We start from the raw sequence: 26,538 nt of genomic DNA, 5'->3' as shown, positions 1-26,538 counted from the left end.
AGTCTGACTCTCAAATGCAATTTTAAGTAACTTTGATAATCAGGATGCTGATTTTTTCCGCATACGGGAAACAGAAACAGTTTTAACTTTTAAAGGAAGCCAAAGCATGATTTACACAAATGAAGTCCTGGTTGGTAAGGGACTGAAACACACTAGTTTATAGTTAGCACTGTCTTATGTTTTTTAGATTCAATTGCTAATGAGTAGTTTTCTTTGGCTCTAAATAACAATATTACATAAGTAGGTTAAGAGTCCGTATTACCGACTATAAACTCATTGTGCTCCAGTTGACAAATGGAGCTATGACAGAAAAACCAGGTGGCCAAAGTGGGATTTCAGATTGATTGTCGAAGTGTTGTTACTCACCTGAGTATGTCTCGTTGTCACAGAGCTGGTAACAGAAAGCAAGCTGTTTTTGCCTCAGAGCTCTACCGCGGTATTCCTCAACCTGTCTAGTAAAGGATCCGGTTTTTTGTTTGTTTGTTTTTTGTGGGTTTTTTTTTTTTTTTGAGATAGAGTTTTGTTCTTGTTGCCCAGGCTGGAGTGCACTGGCACGATCTCAGCTCAGGGCAACTTTCGCCTCTTGGATTCAAGCGATTCTCCTGCCTCAACCTCCCGCGTAGCTTGGATTACAGGCATGTGCCACCACACCTGGCTTATTTTGTATTTTTAGTAGAGACAGGGTTTCACTATGTTGGTCAGGCTGGTCTCGATCTCCCAACCTCAGGTGATCCGCCTGCCTTGGCCTCCCAAAGTGCTGGGATTACAGGCACGACCCACCGCATCCAGCCTAGTTTTTGTTTTTAATTTTTATTTCAATCCATACCAATACACTTATAAAAATGAAATAGTAGGAAAATGAAGTGGAAAAAAAAAAACTATAAAAAATACAAGCCCAAATGTATTGTTATTAGATTCAAAAGATAAAAAATTACTACTATAATTGTAGTAATATTGTTTTAAAAATTTCTGAAGACTCTTAGTTTCCATACTTTTCTTATTGCAGACCAGTTTGGGTTATAATGCCACATTTTTCATGTATTAAAACAGCAAAGCTAGGTGTAGTAGCACACACCAGTAGTCCCAACTACTCCAAATGCCAATGAGGGAGGATGACTTGAGCCCAGGAGTTCAGGGTTGCGGTGAGCTATAAGTGTACCTGTGGATAGCCACTGGCAACATAGCGAGACCAGCTCCCTAGAATAACCAGTGGCATAAATTCCGTAAATTGGCAGGTGAAAGAAGTGCTATTCTTAGGATTTTTGTTTTGTTTTGTTTTGTTTTTTTGAGACAGAGTCTCACTCTGTCGCCAGGCTGGAGTGCAGTGGTGTGATCTCAACTCACTGCAACCTCCATCTCCTGGGTTCAAGCAATTGTCCTGCCTCAGCCTCCTGAGTAGCTGGGACTACAGGTGTGTGCCACCATGCCCAGCAAATTTTTGTATTTTTGATAGAGACAGGGTTTCACCATGTTGGCCAGGATGGTCTTGAACTCCTGACCTCTCAAGTGATCCACCCACCTTGGCCTCCCAAAGTGCTGGGATTACAGGCATGAGCCACCCCACCTGGCATCTTAGGATGATTTTAAAGTTTAATATGATAATGCACTGATTTCAAAAGGGACTGTCTGAGACAGTATTATTCAAAATCAGTATCACTACTTGAACAAGCTATTAAAATCCAAGTCTATTCTGTTAAATGACCTTCTGGGATTGTTGTGAGGTTAAAATAATATAAACATAGGCTTAGCACTATGTCTAGAACATAATAAAAACTTTGAAAAATGTTGAGGCAGATTCTCAGTACTGATGAGAAAAAACTTTTAAAGATTTTCATTTTTATAACTTTGTTCTAATTTATAATTTTAAGCCTTTTATTTAGAAACAGACTTACTAATGGGAAAGCTCCTCCCCTTCACCCCCTTCCCAGTCATTGAAACCTCTCGGCAATTTGTTTGGAATCCAAAGGTCTTGTTTTGGGGTTTGCATTACTATTCACCATTAACATTCTATTTGGAGAGGCCGGGGCTTTTCCTCTACGGTCCCTGCTTTATAGTATTTTTCTTAGTATTTAACTTTCTCTTCTTGATTATACTTACTCTCATTTTAAGCTTTGTTTTGTTTTTTCATGTTTTAAAGTTTTGTGTCTGTTTTAGTCTATTCTCACATTGCTAATAGACACATACCTGAGACTGGGTAATTTACAAAGCAAAGATGTTTAATTAATTCATAGTTCAGCATGGCCGGGGATACCTAAGGAAGCTTACAATCTTGGCAGAAGGGGAGGCAAACACATCCTTCTTCATGGGGCGGCAGGATGGAGAAGTGCGGAGCAAAAGGGGGAAAACCCCTTGTAAGGCCATAAGATCTTGTGAGAACTCGCTATCACGAGAACAGCACGAGGCTAACCACCCCCCATGATTAAATTACCTCACTTGTGTCCCTCCCATGACTCATGGAGATTATGGGAACTACAACTCAAGATGAGATTTGGTGGGGACACAACCAAACCATATCAGTGTCTGATTATAATAAGTGACTCATTCATAATAATTATCTTTAGGGGTTTGAGTTCCCCTCAAATCAAAGGTTTATTGTGTCTGAAGAACAAATTTGTTCAGTATGCGGCAATAGATTCTGCAATAGGTTCTCTTTGAAGTAGGTTTAACAAAGTTACATTTTTAAGAACTTTTATGTCGTCTGATACATTGCTCCTACTCTCTTATGGTAATACAAGAGATTTTATACCTGTTTGAAATTTCATTTGAAAATTCTAAGATTTCAGCCGGGCATGGTGGCTCATGCCTGTGACTCTAGTGCTTTAGAAGGCTGAAGCTGGAAGATTGCAGGAGTTTGAGACCAATCTGGGCAACAGAGTGAGACCCTGTCTCAAATGAATGAATGTAAATGACAAGATTTTAAACTTTGCAATCTCAGTAAATTTATCCATATCTGGAAAGAAATAATCAGCTTGTCTTTTCTCAGATTGAACTACAGATTATTGTCTCATAAGGATCTTTGATAAAACTAAGTTTGGATCAAATAAAATCTGGATATAATCTGATTCAATATTATTTTCCTGGAAAACTTTGTTTTCTCCGGGATACTATATTGATAAATGTAATTAAGACTTATCTGCATAATATAATAATGTTTTTTGAGCTCTGTGTACCAGGCACTGATGTGCACTGTCTTCTTAATCCTCAGGATGAGACTATGAGATACTGTTAAACCTCACTTTACGAATGAGCAAACTCAGCCTAGAAGTCACAGTCTGTGGTAGAAGTGGGATTTGGAACTAAGTCATTTAGATTCCCATTGCCAAATCACTTGACTACTAAATGTTGCCTTTCCTGGTAAACACTGTAAAGAAGGAATGAAAATAGGATCTATCTAAATTGGTGCCTTTAGTTCCCAAAATTAGGAACATCTTCCATACCTTCAACAGTGTATCTCATGCTTTCTGCCTAGTCAGTGTAGCAGAACTTGGAACTCCAGAGGTAAACAATCTCCAAATACCATTGAAACCTATAAGAAATATGTTAATATAAATACAAAGAAATTAAAAAAAAAAAGAAATGTGTTAATATGTCTTAGATGCCCTTTAAGCTAACACCTGCCAATTTGGAATTTGAAGTAGTTCGCATTGTGAACTAGCCAAGATTAATTTCACACTTGACATCTTCACAGTTTTGTCAGTCCTAAACTGTGCTGCTTAAGAAGTGACATCCTTTTCAAGAGAAGATGACCTGAAATGGATTCAGAATGTTTCTGTATATGACAGTCTTAACCTCTTGTCTAATTAAAGAATTTAGCGATGAGCCTTTTGTTGAATGATAAAATCCCCTTCAGCTCAGTCTGGAATTCCAGGTAACAGTAGTACTGGCTGGGCACAGTGGCTCATGCCTGTAATCTCAGCTACTTGGGAGGCTGAGGCAGGAGAGTTGTTTGAACCCTGGAGGTGGAGATCACAGTGAGCTGAGATTGCACCGTGGCACTCCAGCTCGGGCAACAGAGCGAGACTTTGTCTCAAAAACAAACAAAACAAAACAAAAAGTAGTAATACTAAGTATGAGTACTGGTATTTCTTAAAACCTATAAAGAAATTATGGAAATCTCAATCCTCCTTGAATACTAATACTCATTTTTAACTTTATTTAAATAAAATGGAAATAAGTATTAGTTGGACTGGAAATTCTTATATGGAAATTCATTTTTAAATGAAAAGGTCTTGAGGGTAACTAATAGATAATTACATCAAACTATCTATTGCAAACCCTGTGTTTATCTGAGGTTAATATTCTTTTTTTTTTTTTTTTCTGAGACGAAGTTTTGCTCTTATTGCCCAGGCTGGAGTGCAATGGCACAATCCTGGCTCACTGCAACCTCCTTCTCTCAGGTTCAAACAATCTCCTGCCCCAGCCTCCCAAGTAGCTGGCACCTGCTACCATGCCCAGCTAATTTTTGTATTTTTAGTAGAGATGGGGTTTCACCATGTTGGCCAGTCTGGTCTGGAACTCCTGACATGAGGTGATACACTTGCCTCAGCCTCCCAAAGTACTGGGATTACAGATATGAGTCATCGAGCCCAGCTTAAGGTTAATTTTCTATAAACTTTTGTACCCTAGCTCCTACACCTTGCTGTGTGCTCCTTTCATTAATTTATGCATTTGACAAAGACAAATTGGGGAAAGAAGACAGATGCTAAAAGCCAAAAACTGAACAAATATGTCTTGTAGAGAAACAATTTAGCATAGTGCTTAAGATTATATATTCTGGAGCTAGACTTGTAGTTTATGGCTCTACCATTTACCGGCTTTGTGAACCTGGGCAAATTGAGTTTTCTGTGTCCCTGTTTCCTTGTATTTAGGTGGAGATAATAGAAGTACCTACCTCATAGGTTTGTTATGAGGATGAAATGAGCTAATATATGTAAAGTGACTCTAATAGGACATGCCTGGCATAATAAATACTTAATAAATGTTACTTACCATAATGATATTGAACGAGAATTTTGGTAGCACCTCCCTGTGTAGAACTTGGCCATCCAGAAACCACATTAATCTAAAGGACCAGAAAAGTCTCTTATTAGCCAAATAGCCTGAGCAAGCATTTTGTTTGCTGTTTACTGTTCTTGGTTCTCATCTGGCTCCTGTGTATCTTTTTTATGTAATTCTGGTAGGCTAGTGAGCTAGTTACCAATTTATTGTCTCTCAGCTTTAAATTCACTCTTCATTGACTACTCTGCAAAAAATGCTTCTGGGCCCCGTAAGTATTTTTTCTCTATCAACTGGCACAATGTTATGCTTTGTCTGGAGAGAAATTGTAAGTGGAAGTGGTTTCCCTTCTTGATTCTGGCACGCTTGTCCAGCACTGACTCCTGTAGCACAGGCAGTCCCCTGGTATTCAATTCCTGTAGGTCACCCAGCTTCTTCAGCGCAGCTTCCTCCAGCACATGTGGCTGTGGCTTTTCCAGCCTCGGGCTAGGGTTCCCTCACACCCAGCTCCAGCACCACCAGTGGCTTCTCCAGCCCCAGGCTCCTGCTGCACACTCAGCTGCTCACACATCCAGCAGTCAGTACTTCCCCCGGCACTCCCCTTGGGCAGTTTTATAGACTTGCCAGTGAGTCACTCTTCCATGAACAGCTTTCCCCAAAACCTAGAGTACAGATTTTCAGCAAGTTCCACCAGCATTGCGCTATAGAAACTTCCCTGCCATTCACTGAGCCCCAGCCATCCCCTTTTCAACAGGGTTTGGATCTCAGCCTTTGTGGGGCCCCTCCTTTGAGCACTCTTATCTCAGTTCTAGAATAGTAGCTGCACCTTATATCTGCTATTATATTCTTAGAGTTCTCTCTTAGGAGTCAAGTCCTCATAATTTCATAATTCTAGTCTCCTTTTTTTTTTTTTTTTTTTTAAATGGAGCCTCTCTCTGTCGCCTAGGCTGGAGTGCAGTGGGACGATCTTGGCTCACCACAGCCTCTGTCTCTTGGGTTCAAGTGATCCTCCTGCTTCAGCCTCCCAAGTAGCTGGGATTGTGGGTGCCTGCCACCACACCTGGCTAATTTTTGTATTTTTAGTAGAGATGGGGTTTTACCATGTTGGCTGTGCTGTTCTCAAACTCCTGACCTCAGGTGATCCACCCACCTTGGCCTCCCAAAGTGATGGGATTACAGGCGTGAGCGACCTCGCCTGGCCCTCTTTTGTAGGTATTCTTTATTTGAAACTTTGTCTCTTCAAATTGCTTTATGCTTTCTCTTTCATGAATGGACTTGACTGATACAGGTAGGTAATGGATCATAAAATCAAATGAGGCTGAGCAGAGAGTTAAGCCTGGAGTGAGATAAGACAGCCCCATTGTCGTGATATATGGCAGCTGACCTTCAGTGTCAGTGCCTGGGAGTTGTTAGGGAAAGGTGAGAACTGGGGGCATCTAAAGAGCGCTTACCATTTGACGACACCAAATTTTCCTATTTTTCCAAAGCTAGAAATCTGGATTTCTATATCAAATCTCCTGACCCTTTGGCTACTTACTCAAATATTACATCGCTGTGTGGACCAAACAACCCATGTCTGTGAGTCAACAAGCCTCTGGACTGCCTGGTTTCTAAGCCTTCTGCAAACTGGAAGGGGTGGGCAGGCAAGTAGAGGAAATAAGTTATAGCATGGCAGTGGGAGTGGGAGAGACTGAAAGACATTTGTAATTATTACACAATGTCTAAGTGCAGTTGTTTAGAAGCACTTAGTAGAGGGGAAAACATCTCTATGATCACATTAAAGACACTATGTTCTCTAATTCAACTATAGTATAATAATTACCACATGTCAACTGGTATGTCAGGTTCTATGTTGATTTTAACAGTTGAGAGGGAAGAATTCTTGTCCTGCTTGTAGATAAGGAAACTGGGCCTCAAGTTTAGTAAGTACAAAGCCCCTGTTTATATAGTGTCTAAATTAACAATTTTTTCAAAGATGCTGTGGAAAATTTAGAAAATATGGTAATGGGTAAAAGGAAAATAGAAGTATTATCCTGTTCAGTTAGAATCACTAATAACAGTTGTTTCTTTTTTTCTATTTGTTTGCATTTTTAACATAGTTGATTATGGTTGATATGTACAATTTACATTCTCCCTTTTATAACCTGATAGCATATCGTAAGCATTTTCCTTTATTCTCAAAAATTTGTTCTAGGCATTTTTTGTTGTTGTTGTTGTTAAGGCAGAGTCTCACTTTGTCACCCAGGCTGGAGTGCAGTGGCATGATTTCGGCTCACTGCAAACTTCGCCTCCTGGGTTCAGGTGGTCCTTCTACCTCAGCCTCCTGAGTAGCTGGGACTCAGGCACGAGCCAGCAGGCCCAGCTAATTTTTGCATTTTTTTGTAGAGGGGAGGTCTCACTATGTTGCCCAGGCTGATCTCAAACTCCTGGGCTCAAGTAATCAATTATCCTGCCTTAGCCTCCCAAAGTGCTGGGATTGTAGGTGGGGGACACTGTGCCCGGCCTTGGGCATTTTTAAAAATGTCCTCATTACTTTGAATTATGTACAGAAATTCTTAATATGCATTTAATTTGTTTTTACATTTTTGTCATGATAATAGTGTTGCATGCATATTTTTGTGTCTACAGCAATGACTATATTTTAGATTGTTTTTTTCAGGGGTAGAATGATAGGGCTAAAGGGCATGAATGTTCTTCAGAAGGTTCTCAATCTATATTACCAGTTATTAGAAATGTATTTTTTCCAACCAAGGCTAATAACACTGTATTCTCACAAACATTATCATTGTTCATTTTAAAAACTCTACTAATTTCTTAGAAGAAAAGGTATATATACTATTTTAGTTGCTCAGTTCAGTTGAACTTATGTGTCAATGATATATTTATTGGAAATATTTTTCCAGGTTCTTTTTCAATGGGTTTTTGTTTGTTTTGGCTTTGTAGTTGTATCAAACAATCTTACGGGATTTATATTAGGTCTTTTATGTTTAGAAAGGAATTTTATGCAAAAAGAAAAATTAATCTTATTTTCCAAGATTGGAGGAAATGACATTAATAAAGTCCTTGCTTGTTATTACTGCCTTAGAAGATGTTAAGTAACCGTGATGTCAAATGAATTCAGAAAAAGGAAGCCTATATGCTTCTGGCAACATGGCAGAATTGTCGCTTTGTTCACTGGAACTTTGGTTATTCTTGCAGTGGAGGGGCTTAGAAGCTTTTTTTTGCATGCTACTGATGATGTTGAAGACAAGTAATAACAACACCTACTCTGCTAAATGCGCTAATATCCTGCTCCTACACAAAAATACTAATAGTAGCAGTAGCCCCTTCTCACACATGACATGAAGCCCAGGAAGGTTAAAGACTTGTCCAGTTTCACACAGCTGCTACTTAGAGCCGGGAAGCTTTGGGCATCTTTTTTCAGCTGTGAGGACTTGAAGAACCAAATCAGATCTGAGTTTTCTTTATTACCTGTTACTAACACTTAGCAGCAGATAATGTAGTGGCTAAACTGACGTTAGGAAATACCTCTTGAAGCAGTTTTGTTTGTAAGAATACGGGGAAAAACTTTGTTACCTGAGCAAGAGTTACCCCATAACCTGTGATATTTTATCTTTTCAGTGCCTAGAACTTTGAAGGGATCAATCTTAGAATAAGAGATGTACCTTTGATTTTTTTGGTTTTTTTTTTTTAGGAAGCTGTAGTTGGTGCTTTGACTACTAAAATGGGCGTGACACAAGGAAGATTGAGATAAAATATTTTCCATATCCAAAGCTTTTTTTTTTTTTTTTTTTTTTTGGAGGCAGAGTTCCGCTCTTGTTACCCAGGCTGGAGTGCAATGGCGCCATCTCAGCTCACCGCAACCTCCACCTCCTGGGTTCAGGCAATTCTCCTGCCTCAGCCTCCTGAGTAGCTGGGATTACAGGCACGCGCCACCATGCCCAGCTAATTTTTGTATTTTTAGTAGAGATGGGGTTTCACCATGTTGACCAGGATGGTCTTGATCTCTTGACCTCGTGATCCACCCGCGTTGGCCTCCCAAAGTGCTGGGATTATACAGGCGTGAGCCACTGCGCCCAGCCTATCCAAAGCTTTTAAAGGCTGCCTGTGGTGGCTCACGCCAGTAATCCCGGCACTGTGGGGAGACTGAGGTGGGTGGATCACTTGAGGTCAGGAGTTCAAGACCAGCCTGGCCAACGTGGTGAAACCCTGTCTCTACTAAAAATACAAAAATTAGCCGGGTGTAGTGGCACATGTGTATAAGCCCAGCTACCCAGGAGGCTGAGGCAGGAGAAACGCTTGAACCCAGGAGGCAGAAGTTGAAGTGAGCCAAGTTTATGCCACTGCACTCCAGCTGGGCCACAGAGTGAGACTCCATCTCAAAAAAAAAAAAAAGAAAAGAAAAAAAGCTTTTAAAATTGTTGGCTTGTATTTAGGTGAACCAAACAATTTGTTGACTGTTTCTGTGAACATAGGAATAAAGACCATTTAACTACCTTGGTGTCTGCCAAGAAATTAAACTGACTTCAAAGCTTATGCTGATGGTTAATGGCATAGAGTGCAAGCTGTTGTTTTAATTAATATATCTGGCAGATCCTTTGGTTCAGTTAGGCTGCAACTGTGAACTTCTAAAATGAGATAACATAAAACCAATGGCATTGCACACAGTTCATGCCTCTCCTGAGCAAATACTTCATTTCACTGACAGAAACTGTTGCTTTGGGAACTCTCTTTTCATCTTGAATGACACTTGGAATTTGTAGTTCTCCATTTAAATAAACCTTTTAGTGGTTTACCATAAGCAAAAGAGAACCTGTCAGCATTTTGTTAACTTTAATATAAACACAACTTGAGATTGAATCCCAAGTTGTGTGAAAGAATACAGCCATACAAATAATGTGAATCCACAATTCTAGTTCTTAAAATAAATCAGATTGTCTAAAATGATCAGATAAATAATTTTTTTTCAATTAGAAATTGCAACCTGTGGCAGTAATGCTTGTTTTTTTGGGCTACTGGTTCTTTTAATCAAAAGTGTTGTCTCTGTAATATTGGTTACCATAAAAAGGCTCATAGACACTTATCAAGCTGATAAAAATTTTGTAGGACAATCTTTACATTGCTTTGCTGAAGATTAAAACAAGGACTGAGGCTCAGCACAGTGGCCTGTAACCCCAGCGCTTTGGGAAGCTGAGGTGGGAGGATCACTTGAGTCTAGGGGTTTGAGACCAGCCTGAGCAACATAGGGAGACCCCATCTCTACAATAATATTTAAAAATTAGCTGGGCATGTTAGTGCACACCAGTGGCTTTAACTACTCAGGAAGCTGGGGTGGGAGGATCACTTGAGCTCAGGAGTTTGAGGCTGCAGTGAGCCATGATCATGTCACTGCACTCAAGACTGGGTGACAGAGTTGTCTCAAAACAAAACAAAGAAAAAAAAGGCTGGGTGCAGTGTCTCATGCCTGTAATCCCAGCACTTTGGGAGGCTAACGTGGGTGGATCACTTAAGTTCAGGAGTTTGAGACCAGCCTGGCCAAAATGGTGAAACCCCATCTCTACAAAAAATTATCCACGTGTGGTGGCATGCACCTGCAATCTCAGCTACTTGGGAGACTGAGACAGGAGAATTGCTTGAACCTGGGAGGTGTTGGCTGCAGTAAACCGAGTTGCGCCCCTGCACTTCAGCCTGGGCTACAGGGCAAGACTTCGTCTCCAATAAATAAATAAATAACAAGAGCTGAGTTTTGAGCTCCTTGGAAGAAATGTATGTCATAGTAGATGTTTGCACTAATAAGGTGAATGATAGCATTGCTTCACATTTATTACGATGAAATTCTGTCATGGTCCTTAATTAAATGTATTTATATGAAATTCTATTATGGCCCTTTATTTATTTATTTATTTATTTATTTAGAAACAGAGTCTTGCTCTGTCATCAGGCTGGAGTGCAGTGGCGCCATCTCAGCTCACTGCAACCTCCACCTCCCAGGTTCAAGTGATTCTTCTGCCTCAGCCTCCCTCGTTGCTGGGACTACAGGCACCCACTACCATGCCCAGTTAAGTTTTGTATTTTTAGTAGATATGAGGTTTCACCATGTTGGCCAGGATGGTCCAGATCTCTTGACCTCATGATCCTCCCACCTTGGCCTCCCAAAGTGTTGGGATTACAGGCATGAGCCACCTTGCCCAGCCTATGGCCCTTTATTAAATGTATTTGCATGTCCCTTGAGTGAAACCATCAATTCTACTGAAAATTATTGCTATAGTTACACTTAAAAGAAATAATTGAGGTCTGTTTCCTGGCACAGATACTATAAAGAGGATCCACTGCATTTGCATATTTGTTTGTATCGGAGCCCAGTGGCTGGTACTAAGTCCCCAGTGCTTTGCATGGTGGTGGGCATTTAATTCGTTCTTTCAATAAATATTTAGGAGAAACTGCTGTGTGCCAGATACTGTCTTATAAATTGTGAATTCAGCAGTAAATTAAAGATCTCTGCCCTGACAGAACTCGTAATTTTGTGGTGAAGGGGTTATAGAAACCAACAGTAAACAGTGTTCAGTGGATATTTAATTTTATTTGGTAAATAAATATACTTAATTTCAAAGTGAACTGAAAACAATACAGTAGTTTCACCTCACGTTGCCTTTCTTCAAAGGAAATTCTACAAAACGAGACGATTCATTCAAATTTACCTTGATAGTCTCTTCCTACACACTCAAATTCTTTGTTTCTGAATGTTTGATGGTGTTATAATTCAATGCTTGTACTTAAATCATGGTTTTCACAGATCATATATTTATCGTTTCAAATAATTGATACAAGATTACCTCCTTTTAATTTTGTTGTGTAAGGACACTGAAAATAAAAACAAAAACTATTGTCACCATCATTTCTTAAAAGAAAGGACATTTTAACCAAACATTAGATAGGACATAATCTCAGAATAAAAAATAGTTCTTTACATTGAAGAAATAAAGCTTTATGATGTGCTCACTATATTGTCCTTATTTTGTTACGGACTGTTAGAAACTTATCAATAGAGAAGAATTATAACTAATTATGATTTTGGTTTTTCTCTTGATGTTGCTGGAGGATTTTGGTGATTCATACTATTTTAAAAGGTTGTGTGAATGTCATCTTTTTTGAAGATACATTTTGGAGATAAATTTCTAAAAGTTTGCATGAATATCTTTTCTGGAGATAAATTTTATACAATGGATTTTATGCATTATGCGATGTGATGAACATTGTCATGGAGTGCAGTGCCAAATGTAATCATCCCTATACTGCTAACTAGCTTAGGCATGTGATCTTGGGCAAATCGCTTCTCATCTTTGGCCCTCAGTTCTCCATCTATATATTGAGAGGAAATCATTTTTTAATTTTTTATATTTTCTTCCAGTTTTGAATTCTGTGATAACTTTGGTAGCTAATATCCCTATTTTTAAAACGTGGGTCTAAAGATTAATGAAAACCTTTTACTGTGGCTTTCTGAAAATTTGCACCAAACTCCTCCTGTTCATATTCTTTTTTTTTTTTTTTTGAGACAGGGTCTTGCTTTGTCACCCAGGCTGGAACACAGTGGCAGTTTCAGCTCGCTGTAACCTTCTCCTCCTGGGTTCAAGCAATTCTCCTGCCTCAGCCTCCCAAGTAGTTGGGACTAGAGTTGGGCACCATCATGCCCAGCTAATTTTTGTATTTTAGTAGAGATGGAGTTTTGGCCTGTTGGCCAGGCTGGTCTTTTCCTGCTTTTAAAACTTATCTTAATGTAGTCTTTTATGTGACCCCTAGAGTAGAGTATTATGAAGCACTTGCTAAGTGCCTAGTGAATTGTGGATTGATCAGAGTTGTGAACACCACTGGTTTCCCCATGATGTTATTGGCATAAAATTGTAGAGAATTACACACACACACACACACACACACACATACATATGTATATATAACACACACACACACACACACACACACACACACATATATATATATATATATATATATATATATATGTTTTTGGTGTTTTTTTTTTTTTTTTTTTTTGAGATGGAGTTTCGCTCTTGTTACCCAGGCTGGAGTGCAATGGCGCGACCTCAGCTCACCGCAACCTCCGCCTCCTAGGTTCAGGCAATTCTCCTGCCTCCGCCTCCTGAGTAGCTGGGATTACAGGCACACGCCACCATGCCCAGCTAATTTTTTGTATTTTTAGTAGAGATGAGATGAGGTTTCACTATGTTGACCAGGATGGTCTTGATCTCTTGACCTCATGATCCACCCGCCTGGGCCTCCCAAAGTGCTGGGATTACAGGCGTGAGCCACCGTGCCCGGCCGTGAAGTATTTTTTAAGAAATATCTGAATGACAGCTCAGATTGTTTAAGGAAAATTTTTGGAAGTGCCTTTTAGTGTTCTAATTAGATCTCTGACCTTGATTTAAGAGAACTGCCGTGAAGAAAGAAGCCTTGTTAAAACTGAATAGTTCTAAAATGAATCCTTTCAGAAATTCTTAGTAAATTACTACCCAGTTAATTTTTTTTATAAATAGATAATTTTATAGAGTGAAAGGTACAGATCTTAATATAGTTTGATGAATTTTAGCAAATGTTTATAAATGTAACACATCCTAATCAAGATTTAGAACATTTCTGTTATTCTAGAAAGTAACCTGATGCCACTTTCCAGTGAATCCCCACTGTGTGGCCACCCCCTCATCCCTGCTCACCAGAGGCAATCACTGTTCTGATTTTAATCATTATAAATTAGATTGGCCTGTTTTTAAACTTCATATACATTGATTCGTATAGTACATAATCCTTTGTGTAAGGCTTCTTTCACTCAAACATCAGGAAAATGTTATGAGATTTATTCATTTATGTGCTATATGTACCCTTAGTTTATTCCTTTTTATTGCCGAGTTGTATTCCATTGTTTAAATATACCACAATTTGTTTATGCATTCTCCTGTCAATAGACATCTGATCCAGATTGTGGATATCCTTGATGAAGCTTCTGTGAATATTCTTGTACAAGTTTTTTGGGGATACACGTTTTCATTTCTTTTGGGTAAATACTCAAAAGGAGAATGCTGGTTTAACTTTATAAGAGACTACTAATTTTCCAAAGTGGTTGTACCATTTTATGCTGCCACCAACAATATGCGAGTTTTCCAGATGCTCTGTATCTTGTAATTATTTAGAGTTGTCAGTCTTTTCAATTTTGGCCATTTTAATGGGTATGAATTGGCATCATGCATAGTTTTGATTTACATTTTTCTGACGACTAAATGATCTTGAGCACCTTTTCATGGGCTTATTAGCCATTCATACATCTTTTGTGAAGTGTCTGTTCAGTGTTTTACCCATTTTTAAATTGGTGGTCTTTTTATTATTGAGTTGTAGAAGTTCTTTCTACTTCAAATACAAGTCCATTGTCAGGGTCTTAGGTGTGTTCCCCAGAAAACTGGCTCTGAGAAGGAGATTTGCATGCAGGAACTTTATAGAAGAGTGCTGTTAGGAATAGCTTGTAAGGGAATGAGCAGGATTAAGGGAGGTTGAAATGTAATTCCATTCAATAGAGGCCTCAACTCACCCTGCAGCAGGCTCTGAATCTGGATGGCCCTTTGGAAATATCCTGACTTGAGGCAAGGGTGTCAGGCTTTATACCTCCTTCCACACAGCCCCAGTGGGCTAGTTATTGGATATGGGCTGCCCACGGGGAGGGGTTATAACTTCAAGCTAGTCATTTGTCTTTGGCTCAGAGGGACAGTCTCAGTCCTGAGCCATCATCATTAGGTAGCACTCCCAGAAGCTGGGAAACAGGTGTCTCTGACCTGAAGGGGTATAGACAGTGTTACCCCAGCATTCACCACATATGCGTGTATTTCCACTACAGATAACTGTATTGGGAACATTTTCTTTCACTATGTATCTTGTCTGTTTTTTTTTTTTTTTTTTTTTTTTTTTTTTTTCTTGTTTGAGACAGGGTCTCACTCTCCATTGCCCAACTGGAGTGCAGTGATGCAATCTCAGCTCACTGCAACCTACACCTCCCAGGATCAAGCAGTTCTCCTGCCCCAGCCTCCCAAGTAGCTGGGACTACAGGCATGTGCTACCACACCCGGCTAAATTTTGTATTTTTAGTAGAGATGGGGTTGCACCATATTGGCCAGGCTGGTCTCGAACTCCTGAACTCAAGTGATCTGCCCACCTCAGCCTCCCAAAGTGTTGGGATTACAGGTGTGAGCCATAGTACCCGGCCTGATCATTTTTTTTAATGGATCAGCAAATGTTTTAAATTTTGATGTTGCATTTCAAAGACATTGCCTACATTTTCTTCTAGGAGCTTTTGAGTTTCAGGTCTTATATTTCGTGTATAAAACACAAAGAATTAATATTTGTGTATGATGTAAGCTACCACCCAAATGATTCTTGAGAGCGGTCAACTCTTTCTCTTTTAAGTACATCTCCTTCATCATTTCTCATTCTCCCTCAATTTGCAAAGCAGGGCTATCTCTCATTTCTGTTTCCTAGAGTAGAGTATACTTAATGCTGACAGGACAGTTTTCTTCCTTAACAATCTGTCCATTAATTTGAATTATGGAATTATGAAACCAAATTCCTGAAAGGAAATAGTATACTCAGTTCAGTTTTCTCCTAATTGTTGTGCTTCCTTAGAATAATACTTTAGATTTATTAATTTTTTTAAAAAAAGGTAAGGGCGATTTTTATGAAGTCAGTTGTTTGAGAGAATGATAAACAGACTCATTAGTTACTATATTACCTTCTACACAAAATAGAACCGGTTTTTCATCTCGTTCTACCTGCTCTGACAGTTTCTTTCAAATGAATGTTGTGATTAGCAGTGTTTGAGGAGTTTAGTACATTGGAAAAGACAAAGAAGCTTAGAATAGGTCAGTGTTAAATAGCGAAATAGGTGAGTCCTGATGCCTGTAAAACAAAATGATAAAGTATAAAGTAGTAGCACCAGTTGTTTGGTGTCATTTTTCCAAAATACTTCCATCACTTTCTTCTCTTGCCTCTTGTATCTTTATAAGACACGTAGAAATATTTTATAGAGGAAAAGTTGAGGTACTGAGTCATTAACTGGAATACTCTCAGTTTACAAGTACCTAATAGCCATTTTGAATGTATAAGGGTTGACCTGGCTGTGTGCTGGGGGCCAGGGGATTCTCCTCTTGCTATATAGCAAGTATTAGTTGGTGTTGACACCGCAGCTTTAGTTCCCCCTTTTTCAATAGACACACATATCCCTTTCCTCCCCTCCCAACAAGGAGAGGGTAGTGTTTCAACCAGCCTTTTAGCTAAGAAACCGTTTTCCCATAGAGATAATGTTTATAAAAGCTAGTTAGACCCCAGTCTCTTGGTCAGAAGTTCAGTAGTGTATCGGAGATATTGTAGCTACTGTTTTTGTGAACCAGGAAACAAACAGATGAAGTACATGATATACCATTAAATTATTGAAACTTTTTCATAAAAAACATACGTAATTATTCCCTTGTGGTTTTGTTTTCAAAAATGGGGTCTCTTTATGTTGACCAGGCTCGAGTATAATTCAGCAAGATCATAGCTCCCTACAGCCTCAGCCTCCCAGTATCTGGGACAACAGGTATGTACTGCCGTGCTCAGCTTCTCGTAATTTGTATTATTTTTGGTTTTTTAAAAAACAGTTCTTGTTATGTTGCCCAGGCTGGAGTGCAGTCAGTAGCTATTCACAGATGTGATTGTAGCACACTACAGCCTTGAACGCCTGGGTTTAAATGATCTTCTGCTTCTACCACCTGAGCAGCTGGAACAGGTGCATACCACTGTGCCTGGCTCCCCTTGTAGTTTTGTTTGTTTGTTTGTTTGTTTTTTTAAGGCAGATTCGCTCTGTAGCACAGGCTGGAGTGCAGTGGCATGATCTTGGCTCACTGCAACCTCTGCCTCCTGGGTTCAAGCAATTCTCTGTCTCAGCCTCCCAAGTAGCTGGGATTACAGGTGCGTACCACCATGCCGAGCAAATTTTTGTAGTTTTAGTGGAGATGGCGTTTTTCCATGTTGGCCAGGTTGGTCTCGAACTCCTGACCTCAGGTGATCCGCCCACCTAATTGTAGTTCTTAAGATCATTTTTCATACTTCTAAGTTCCCAGGAAGTCATATTATGGTATTCTGCTGTTTCAAGAAACTTTGAAATCTAATCTTTTTGTATGACAGGAGGGAGTCTCTCAAACTCGGGTAAAAAGAAAACAATTGGAATTAAGTTGGATTAAAACCATGGAAGAATTTTAGCATTAATGTCTAAATACATTTTTTCATCATGTGAGTAATACATTTTTATTGTAGATAAATTTTAAATGTTTTATAAGTTATATATGTATTGCGATTGTACATTTTAAATAAAAATTTGTTAATGTTTAACGTGTTCTACTTACGTATAAACTTTTTTTATAAATATGAGGTTATCATTACATATTGGTTGCCATCAGACTTTCCTGACTTCCTATATCCATGAACAGATTTATATCATAGTTTTTAATAGCTGAGTGATGTGGTACTCTGATGAAGTTTATAGTTTATTTAGCCAGTCTCTTTTATTGGACATTTATTTTTAGGTTTGCATTCGTAAAAAGTGCAATGGTCATCTTTGCCCAATTCTTTCTTAGGGTGAATTCCTAGAAGTAAAATTTCTGAATTAAAGAGTTCGTGTTTTTGAGGCTTTAAATCTAAATGCCAAATTGTGGTCCAGATAGGTTGTCGCAATTCACATACCTTCTAGTGTTAAAGTGTACACGTTCTCCCTATCATGGATAGTAGATGTTTTCTCAACTCATTGTTAACTTGGTCATTTAAAAAATTTCATCTCAGCCAGACGTGGTGGCTCATGCCTGATCCCAGCACTTTGGGGAGGCTGAGGCAGGTGGATCATGAAGTCAGGAGATCAGGACCAGCCTGGCCAACATGGTAAAACCCCGTCTGTACCCAAAATACAAAAATTAGCCAGGTGTGCTGGCAGGCGCCTGTAATCCCAGCTACTTGGGAGGCTGAGACAGAGAATTGCTTGAACCCAGGAGGCAGAGGTTGTAGTGAGCCAAGATCATGCCACTGCACTCCAGCCTGGGCAACAGAGCAAGACTCTGTCTCAAAAAAAAAAAAAAAAAAAAAAAAAAGTCATCTCAGCTGGGTGTGGTGGCTCATGCTTATAATCCTAGCACTTTGGGAGACCAAGGTGGGCCAATCACCTGAGGTCAAGAGTTTGAGACCAGCCTGGCCAACATGGTAAAACCCCGTCTCTACTCAAAATACAAAATTAGCCAGATGTGGTGGTGTGTGCCTGTAATCCCAGCTACACAGAGGCTGAGGCAGGAGAATCACTAGAACCCGGGAGGTGAAGGTTGCAGTGAGCCAAGACACCCCACTGCACTCCAGCCTGGGCAACAGAGCAAGACTGTCTCAAAAAAAAAAAAAAAAGAAAGAAAATCTCTTTGTTTTAATTGGCATTATTCATGAAATTGATCGTTTTTCATCTTCACTGTCTACTGTAGATGTTGGTCTCATGAATGAGCAGCTCACAGTCTTGATTACAGATACTTCAGAAACTTTTTCCCATTCATTAATCAAAGTTTGCGATGATTTGTTTTGTTTTCTGCCCAGGAGCGACTGAAGCTGGTGACTGTTTTGGGTGCTGGACTTCTCTGTGGAACTGCTCTGGCAGTCATCGTGCCTGAAGGAGTACATGCCCTTTATGAAGACATTCTTGAGGGTGAGAAAGAGAAGAGCCTTATTTGAGATACGTTATTGACTTGGAGGGTTGGCAGGATGAAGCTTAGTGGTGTATTTTCTGAGAAGAGTTCATGTTTACCGTCAATTCTACCCTGAGAAGAATTGTTGCGAGATATCTTGCTGTCTTCGATATTGAACACATCCTTAGCAGTTTGTGAATTGAATGGCCCCATTCATGAATACCACTTAATGTTTATTTGCCATAGTGCATAAATATGAGTCATTTTAAGTTATGACAGTTCTTTAATGCTTACTCAAACACTTCCCAAATCCCACATGACAGTGGTTGCATTTTTTGTTTAATTTAAAAAATATATAGATATAAATATTTAAAGACCCTTTACAGTAAACTTTATAGATAATTGGTGAGGACCCATGCAGTAAAAGATAATTGAAAAATTAGAGAGGCCTTTCCTGACCTTAATAGCAGCAAGCAGAGGGAACAGTATAGTTGTGTGAGAGTAAATGCTTGGGGTCAGCTTGGTTCACTCACCAGCAAAGTAATTTGGTCCTTCACACCGCTGAGAAGCATACTTGATTCACATTTGCGACTCAGCAAAATCAGATTACTGCATGTCATGAAACTTCACAGTTACCTGTGAAGGATTGACACCACAGCTGTTAAATCTGTGAGCTGAATCCTCAAGTACCAAGAGTTTACCAGATGTTAAGAACAGTATAAAGAGGTAGGCACTTCCAAATTTCTTACAAGATACAATATAATATATACTTTTTCAGATCTTTGTAGAGGAAAATAACTGTGTCCTTTATCCAGAATGATGATGCTCTTAGGCCTGGGGTTTCATGGGTGAAGCGTTGTGGCAGATATAAATGAGGATTGCAGGTATAAATGAGGATTGCAAGATAGGACAGGGGCTGAGGAGTGGTCAGCTGTATTGGGAGCCTTAAAGCAATGGTCTCTACTTTTTTTTTTTTTTTTTTTTTTTTTTTTTTTTTTTTAGATGGAGTTTCGCTCTTGTTACCCAGGCTAGAGTGCAATGGCGCGATCTCGGCTCACCGCAACCTCTGCCTCCTGGGTTCAGGCAATTCTCCTGCCTCAGCCTCCTGAGTAGCTGGGATTACAGGCAGGCGCCACCACGCCCAGCTAGTTTTTTGTATTTTTAGTAGAGACGGGGTTTCACCATGTTGACCAGGATGGTCTCGATCTCTCGACCTCGTGATCCACCCGCCTCGGCCTCCCAAAGTGCTGGGATTACAGGCTTGAGCCACCGCGCCCGGCGGTCTCTACTTTTTTATGGTCATACATCCTACAGGGGGAGTGGGGAATGATTTACATGCACTATTGCACTGATTTAATGTTTACATTATAAAGTACACTCCAAAAATAGGAATATTTTTGAGACCTGAGATTTAAAAATATACATAGAAGATCAGTATTTGCTTTCATATCCTAGTGGGCCATCTTGAATTTTTCTGAGATGTGATTCCACTATAGAAATCATTATCCCAATATTTGGCTTTTTATGGGTGGCAGTTGTTTTCTAAACTTGTGTGATAATGATTTCCTTATCATTTCCTCGAGGAAGAGGTGCATTTTAAACGTGTAATTTCCTGACCACTGGCCTAGATTCCTTAATCTCCAGGGAAGGATCCTGGGATATCTATTTTTAACAAATTGTCTACAATTCTTATGAAACAAGTTTTGGAAACACTAGAGTAAAGTAGTGCTTCAAGTATAGTTTCTTTGTGTTATTTTTCATATTAATTTGAGATATGATTCATATACCATGTTTCAGATATAGTTGGGTTTTTCTTTTTTTTTTTTTTGGTATGGTTTTTTAAATTTGTTTTGAGACAGAGTCTCACTCTGTTGCCCAGGCTGTAGTCCGGTTTTGCGATCACAGCTCACTGAAGCCTCAGCTCTCTTGGGTTCAAGCCATCCTCCCACCTCAGCCTCCTGAGTAGCTGGGACTATAGATGCACACTGCTATGCCTGGCTAATTTTTAAATTTTTTTGTAGAGATAGAGTCTCCCTCTGTTGCCTAGGCTGGTCACCAACTCCAGGACTCAAGCAGTCCTCCCAGCTTGGCCTAGCAAAGTGCTGGGATTAAAGATGTGAGCCACCACCCTCAGGCCAGTTATAGTTTAAGACTAAAATCTTTCCTCCATTCCCAACCCCTGGCAAACCACTGATCTATTCTCTGTCTGTATAGTTTTGCCTTTTCAGAATGTCGTATAAATGGAATCATGTAACCTTTGGGTCTGGCTTCTTATTTAGCATAATGCATTTGAATCTCAGTATATGAAGGGAAAATGTGTATTGTGGAAAAACTACGCATGGATTTCAAAAACCTTTTTTGCACTAAAATAAGCTTGCACTGACTTGTTATAACATATCTGAATGGGATCTAGTTAGAGGCACTAAGAAGGTTAAGACAAGGAAAAGAGCCTGTATTGGAGTAACATGAATTCTGCTAAGACTGAAACAAGAACAAACATCAAATTTGTGGGGAAGGTTTGGGTGCAAGAATGGAAAAATCATTGATGGTTTACAAAAAGTTTATGGAGACAGTGTTCCAAAGAATTCAGCAGTTTACAAATGGATAACTTAAGAAGGGACAAGATGATGTTGAAAATGAAGCCTGCAGCTTCAGACCAGCCACACCTATTTTCACAGAAAAAATTAATTTTGTTCATACCGTAATTAAAGAAGACAAAATTAACAGCATAAAAAATAGCCAACCCCATAGCCCTGTACACTGGTTCAGCTTACACAATTCGACTGAAAATTTTAAGTTGAGCAAACTTTCCACTCAACAGATAGCAAAACTGTTGTGCCCAGATCAGCTGCAGACAAGAGCAGAGCTCCAAATGAAAGTGGGATCCAAGTGGGATCAAGATCCTGGAGCATTTTTTCAAAGAACTGTAGCACAAGATGAAGCATGACTTTACCAATACGATCCTGAAGGCAAAGCACATTCAAAGCAATGGCTACCGAACAGTGGAAGTGTCAGTCAAAACAAAGTGGGTCAGTCAAGAGTAAAGCTCACTGACAGTGTTTGGGGATGTGCAAGGCATTTTGCTTGTTGATCCTCTAGAGTGCCAATGAACCATAACGTCTGCATATTATGAGTGGGTTTTAAGAAAGTTGGCCAAAGCATTAGCAGAAAAACGCCCAGGAATGCTTCATCAGAGAGTCCTCCACCATGACAGTGTTTCTTTTCACTGCTCTCATCAGACAAGGGCAATTTTGCGAGATTTTCAATGGGAAGGTTTTAGGCATCTGCTTTATAGTCCTGATTTGACTCCTTCCAACTTCTTTTTGTTTCCTAATCTTAAAATCTACAAAGAGCACCCATTTTTCTTCAGTTAATAATGCAAAAAAGACTGCATTGATTGACATGGTTAAATTTCCGGGACTCTTAGTTTTTTAGAGGTGAACTAAACAGCTGGTATCATTATTTACAAAAGTGTCTCACACTTGATAGAGCTTATGTTGAGAAATAAAGGTTATGTTTTTTAATTTTTTTTAATCTTTTAATTCCATTTTTCAACACGATTTTTGAAGTCCCCTCATATTGTTCTGTATATCAGTAATTTGTACCTTTCCTTCTGAGTAGTATTTCATTGTTTGGATGAACAGTATTCGTCTGTTCCTTCACCAGTTGGAAGACATATATGGGTGGTTTCTGATTTGAGTGACTATGAATAAAGTCACTATGAATATACAGGTTTTTGTATGAACGTGAGTTTTTATTTTTTTTGCAAAAATACTTACAAGTGCCAGCCTGGGCAACATAGCAAAACCCTATCCCTACAAAAAATTAGCCACACGTGGTGCCGCATACCTATAGTCCCAGCTACTCAGGAGACTGAAGTGGGAGGATTGCTTGAGCCTGGGAGACAGAGGTTGCAGTGAGCTAAGATTGTGCCACTGCACTCCAGCCTTGGCAACAGTGCTATACCTTGTCTCAAAAACAAATAAACAAACAAACAACTACAGGTAGGATTGCTGGGTCACATGACAAATATATGTTTAATTTCATAGGAAACTGACAAACTCTAAAGTGGCTGTAATACTTTGCATTCTCATCAATAATAAATGAAAGTTCCAGTTCTCCCCTTCCTTGTCAACACTTGGTTTTGTCTGTTTTGTTTTAGTTTTTTATTTTAGCCATTCTAATAGCAGCGTAGTGATATCTCAGTGTGGTTTTAATTTGCATTTCCTTGTGAGTAATGATGCTGAACATCTTGTCATATGCTTAATTGCCATTTTTATAGCTTCTGTGGTGATATCAAGCCTTTTGCTCATTTTAAAAATTGAGTTTTCTTATTATTGAGTTTTGAGAGTCCTTTGTGTATTCTAGATACAAGTCCTTTATAAGATACATGTTCTGCAAATATTTTCTCCTAGTTTGTGGCTTATCTTTTCATTCTCTTCACAGTATCTTTTAGGGAACAGTTTTTAATTCTGATGAAGTCCAATTTTTCAGTTATTTCTTTTGAGATTGTGCGTTTGGTATCATACCTAAAAACCCCTTGCTGAGCCCAAATACACAACGATATTCTCTTTCATTTTCCTCTAGAATTTTTATAATTTTCAGTTTGACGTTTAGTTCTATGACCTATTTTGATATAATTTTGAATGTAGGTGAAAGTTCATTTTTTGGCATATGGATTGATGTTCAGTAGTTCCAACATCATTTGTTGAAAAAAAAATCATTTCTGTATTGAATTGTCTTTGCACTTTTGTCAAAAATCAATTAACTGTATTTGTGTTGGTCTATGTCTGGATTCTGTATTCTGTTTTATTGATTTGTTTGTTTACCTTTGCAGTACTACTTTGTCTTGATGACTGTAGCTTCATAGCAAATCTTGAAATCAAGTAGTGTAGTCCTTCCTTTTTTTTTTTTTTTATTTTTATTTTTTATTTTGAGACAGGGTCTCACTCTTTCACCTAGGCTGGAGTGTGTAGTGGCATGATGATAGTTCACTGTAACCTCAGGCTCCTGTGCTCAAATGATCCTCCCACCTCAGCCTCTCCAGCAACTAGGACTACAAGTGCATGCCACCATGCCTGGCTTATTATTTAAACTTTTTGTAGAGATAGTCTCAGTCTGTTGCCCAGGCTGGTCTTGAACTCCTGGCCCTAAGCGATCCTCCCACCTTGGCTGGGATTATAGGCATGAGCCACCCCACCCAGCCCACTTTGTTCTTATTTTTCAAAATTGTTTTGGCTTTCCATAAAATTATTTGCCATTCCATAAAAATTTTTAAATCAGCTTGTCATATATCTACAGAATAAATCATGCTGGGATTCTGAGATTAAGTTGAATCCATAAATTTGGGAGAGAATAGACACCTTAAGAATGTTGTATTTTCCAATCCATGAGCCCAGTCTCTCCATTTATTAGATCTTTGATTTATTTCATCAGTGTTGTAATTTTAGCTTATAGAGCTGCAGATATTTTATTGATTTATGCCCAAATATTTCAAGTTTTTAGTAATCGTAAATAATACTTTCAAAATGCTTTCAATTTCTAGTATTCTAATATGTAGAAAGTCCTAGTATAATAAATTTCATTACGCATAGGTGCTTTTTTTATAGATTTCTTGGGATTTGCTACATAGATATGTCATCTACGAATAGGGACAGTTTAATCTTTTCCTTTGCTATCTGCCTTTTTTTCCCTTCCTTGTTGCCCTAACTAGACTCTCCATTCTGAGACTGATTAGGAATGAAAATGAGCATTCTTGCCTTACTTACATTCAGTCTTTCATTATTAAATATGAGGTTAGATACAGGTTTTTTATGGATTCCCTTTATCTCTTTTTTTCCCCGACTTTTATTTTAGATTCAGAGGTACATGTCCAGGTTTGTTACCTGGCTCTATTTCATGATGCTGAGGATAGGGGCACAATGATCTCATCACCCAGGTGCTGAGCATACCAATAGTTTTTCACCTTTTACCTTCCTTCTTTCCTCCCCCTCTAGTAGTCCCCAGTTTCTATTATTGCCATCTTTATGTCCATGAGTACCTGATGTTTAGCTCCTACTTAGAAGTGAGAACATGTGGTGTTTGGTTTTCTGTTCCTGCCTTGATTTACTTAGGATAATAGCCTCCAGCTTCATCTACCTTGCTGCAAAGGATATGATTTCATTCTTTATATGGCTGAATGGTATTCCATGGTGTATAAGTACGACATTTTCTTTATCCAGTCTGTCGTTGATGGGCGACTAGGTAGATTCTACGTCTTTGCTATCGAGAATAGTACTGTGATGAACATAAGAGTACGTGTTTCTTTTTGGTACAGTGATTTGTTTTCTTTTGGATATATATACTCAGTAATGGGATTGCAGGCTTGAATGTTAGCTCTGTTTTAAATTCTTTGAGAAATCTCCAAAACTGCTTTCCATAGTGACTGAACTAATTTACATTCCCACTAACAGTGTGTAACTGTTCCCTTTTCTCCCTAGCCTTGCCAGCATGTTGTTTTTTGACTTTTTAACAATATCCATTTTGACTGGTATAAGATGATATCTCATTGTGGTTTTGATTTGCATTTCTCTGCTGGTTAGTGATTTGGAGCAGTTTTTCATGTTTGTTGGCAGCTCGTATGTCTTTTTGAAGAGTGTCTGTTCATGGCTTTTGCCTGTTTTTTAATGTAGTTGTCTTTTGCTTGTTTAGTTTTTTAAGTTCCAAATAGATTATATGGATACTAAACCTTTGTCAGATGCATAGTTTGTGAATAATTTCTCCCATTCTGTTTTTTCTCTTGGTAGTTTGCTGTGCAGAAGCTATTTAGTTTTATTAGTTCTTACTTGTCAATTTTTGTTTTTATTGTAATTGCTTTTGAGGAGTTAGTCATAAATTCTTTCCTAAGGCTGATGTCCAGAGTGGTTTCCTAGGTTTTCTTCTAGGATTCTTCTAGTTTGAGGTCTTACGTTTAAATCTTTAATCCACCTTGAGTTAGTTTTTGTATTTGGTAAAAGGTAGGGGCCCAGTTTCATTCCTCTGCATATGGCTAGCCAACTATTCCAGCACCATTTATTGACTAGGGAGTCCTCCATGGTGACTTTGCTGAAAATCAGATGGCTGTCAGTGTATGGCTTTTTTTCTGGGTTCTTTGTTCTGCTCCATTGGTTTATGTATCTGTTTTTCTACCAGGACCACACTGTTTTGGTTACTGTAGTCTTATAGTGTAGTTTGAAGTCAGGTAATATGTTGTGTTTGGCTTTGTCCTTTTTGCTTAGGAGTGGTTTGGTTGTTCAGTCTGTTTTTTGGTTCCATATGAATTTTAGAATAATTTTTTTAGTTCTGTAAAAAATGATGTTGGTAATTTGATAGGAATAACATTGAATCTATAGATTGCTTTGGGCAGTATGGCCACTTTAATGTTATAAGTAAGTTCCATTCTGTTCCTAGTGTGCTGAGAGTGTTTATCTTGAATGGATGCTGAATTTCATCAGATGCTTTTTTTAGTCTGTTAGTGGAGTAAATTGCAGTGATTGATTTTCAAATGTTGAACTAGACTTTCATATATCCACCTCCTAGTTATTATATATAATTCTTTTTAGATGCTGCTGGATTCGATTTACTAATATTTTATTAAGGATTTTTGTGTTGTGGTTTATGAAGAATATTGGCCTGAGGTTTTCCTTTCTTACAATGTCTGTGTATGGTTTTATTAGGGCAATGCTGGCCTCTTAGATATGGGAAGTGTTCCCTTCTCTTTTACATCCTAGAAGAGAATATATAAAATCAATAATATTTCTTCCTTAAATATTTGTTAGAATTTACT

At 38.7% G+C, this 26,538-nt stretch overlaps 1 protein-coding gene across 5 annotated transcripts in view; it reads left to right on the top strand.

Annotated features, from left to right (window-relative positions):
- SLC39A9 (solute carrier family 39 member 9) overlaps positions 1-26,538 on the top strand; it is a 57,195-nt gene that overhangs the window by 4,298 nt on the left and 26,359 nt on the right. For all 5 annotated transcript variants that reach the window (XR_744388.3, XM_010335208.2, XM_010335209.3 and 2 more), the window contains exon 2: positions 18,646-18,754. Coding sequence is in view for 2 of the 5 variants with exons in the window: in XM_010335207.3 (XP_010333509.3) it covers positions 18,646-18,754 (109 nt within the window). In the remaining 3 variants the exon portion in view is untranslated. The remainder of the gene's footprint in view (positions 1-18,645; positions 18,755-26,538) is intronic.

The sequence above is a fragment of the Saimiri boliviensis genome, chromosome 2, assembly GCF_048565385.1.
Source record: "Saimiri boliviensis isolate mSaiBol1 chromosome 2, mSaiBol1.pri, whole genome shotgun sequence".
Classification (NCBI taxonomy): Eukaryota; Metazoa; Chordata; class Mammalia; order Primates; family Cebidae; genus Saimiri; species Saimiri boliviensis.
The sequence above is the reverse complement of the archived record's forward strand: the minus strand, read 5'-3'. Positions and strand labels throughout refer to the sequence as shown.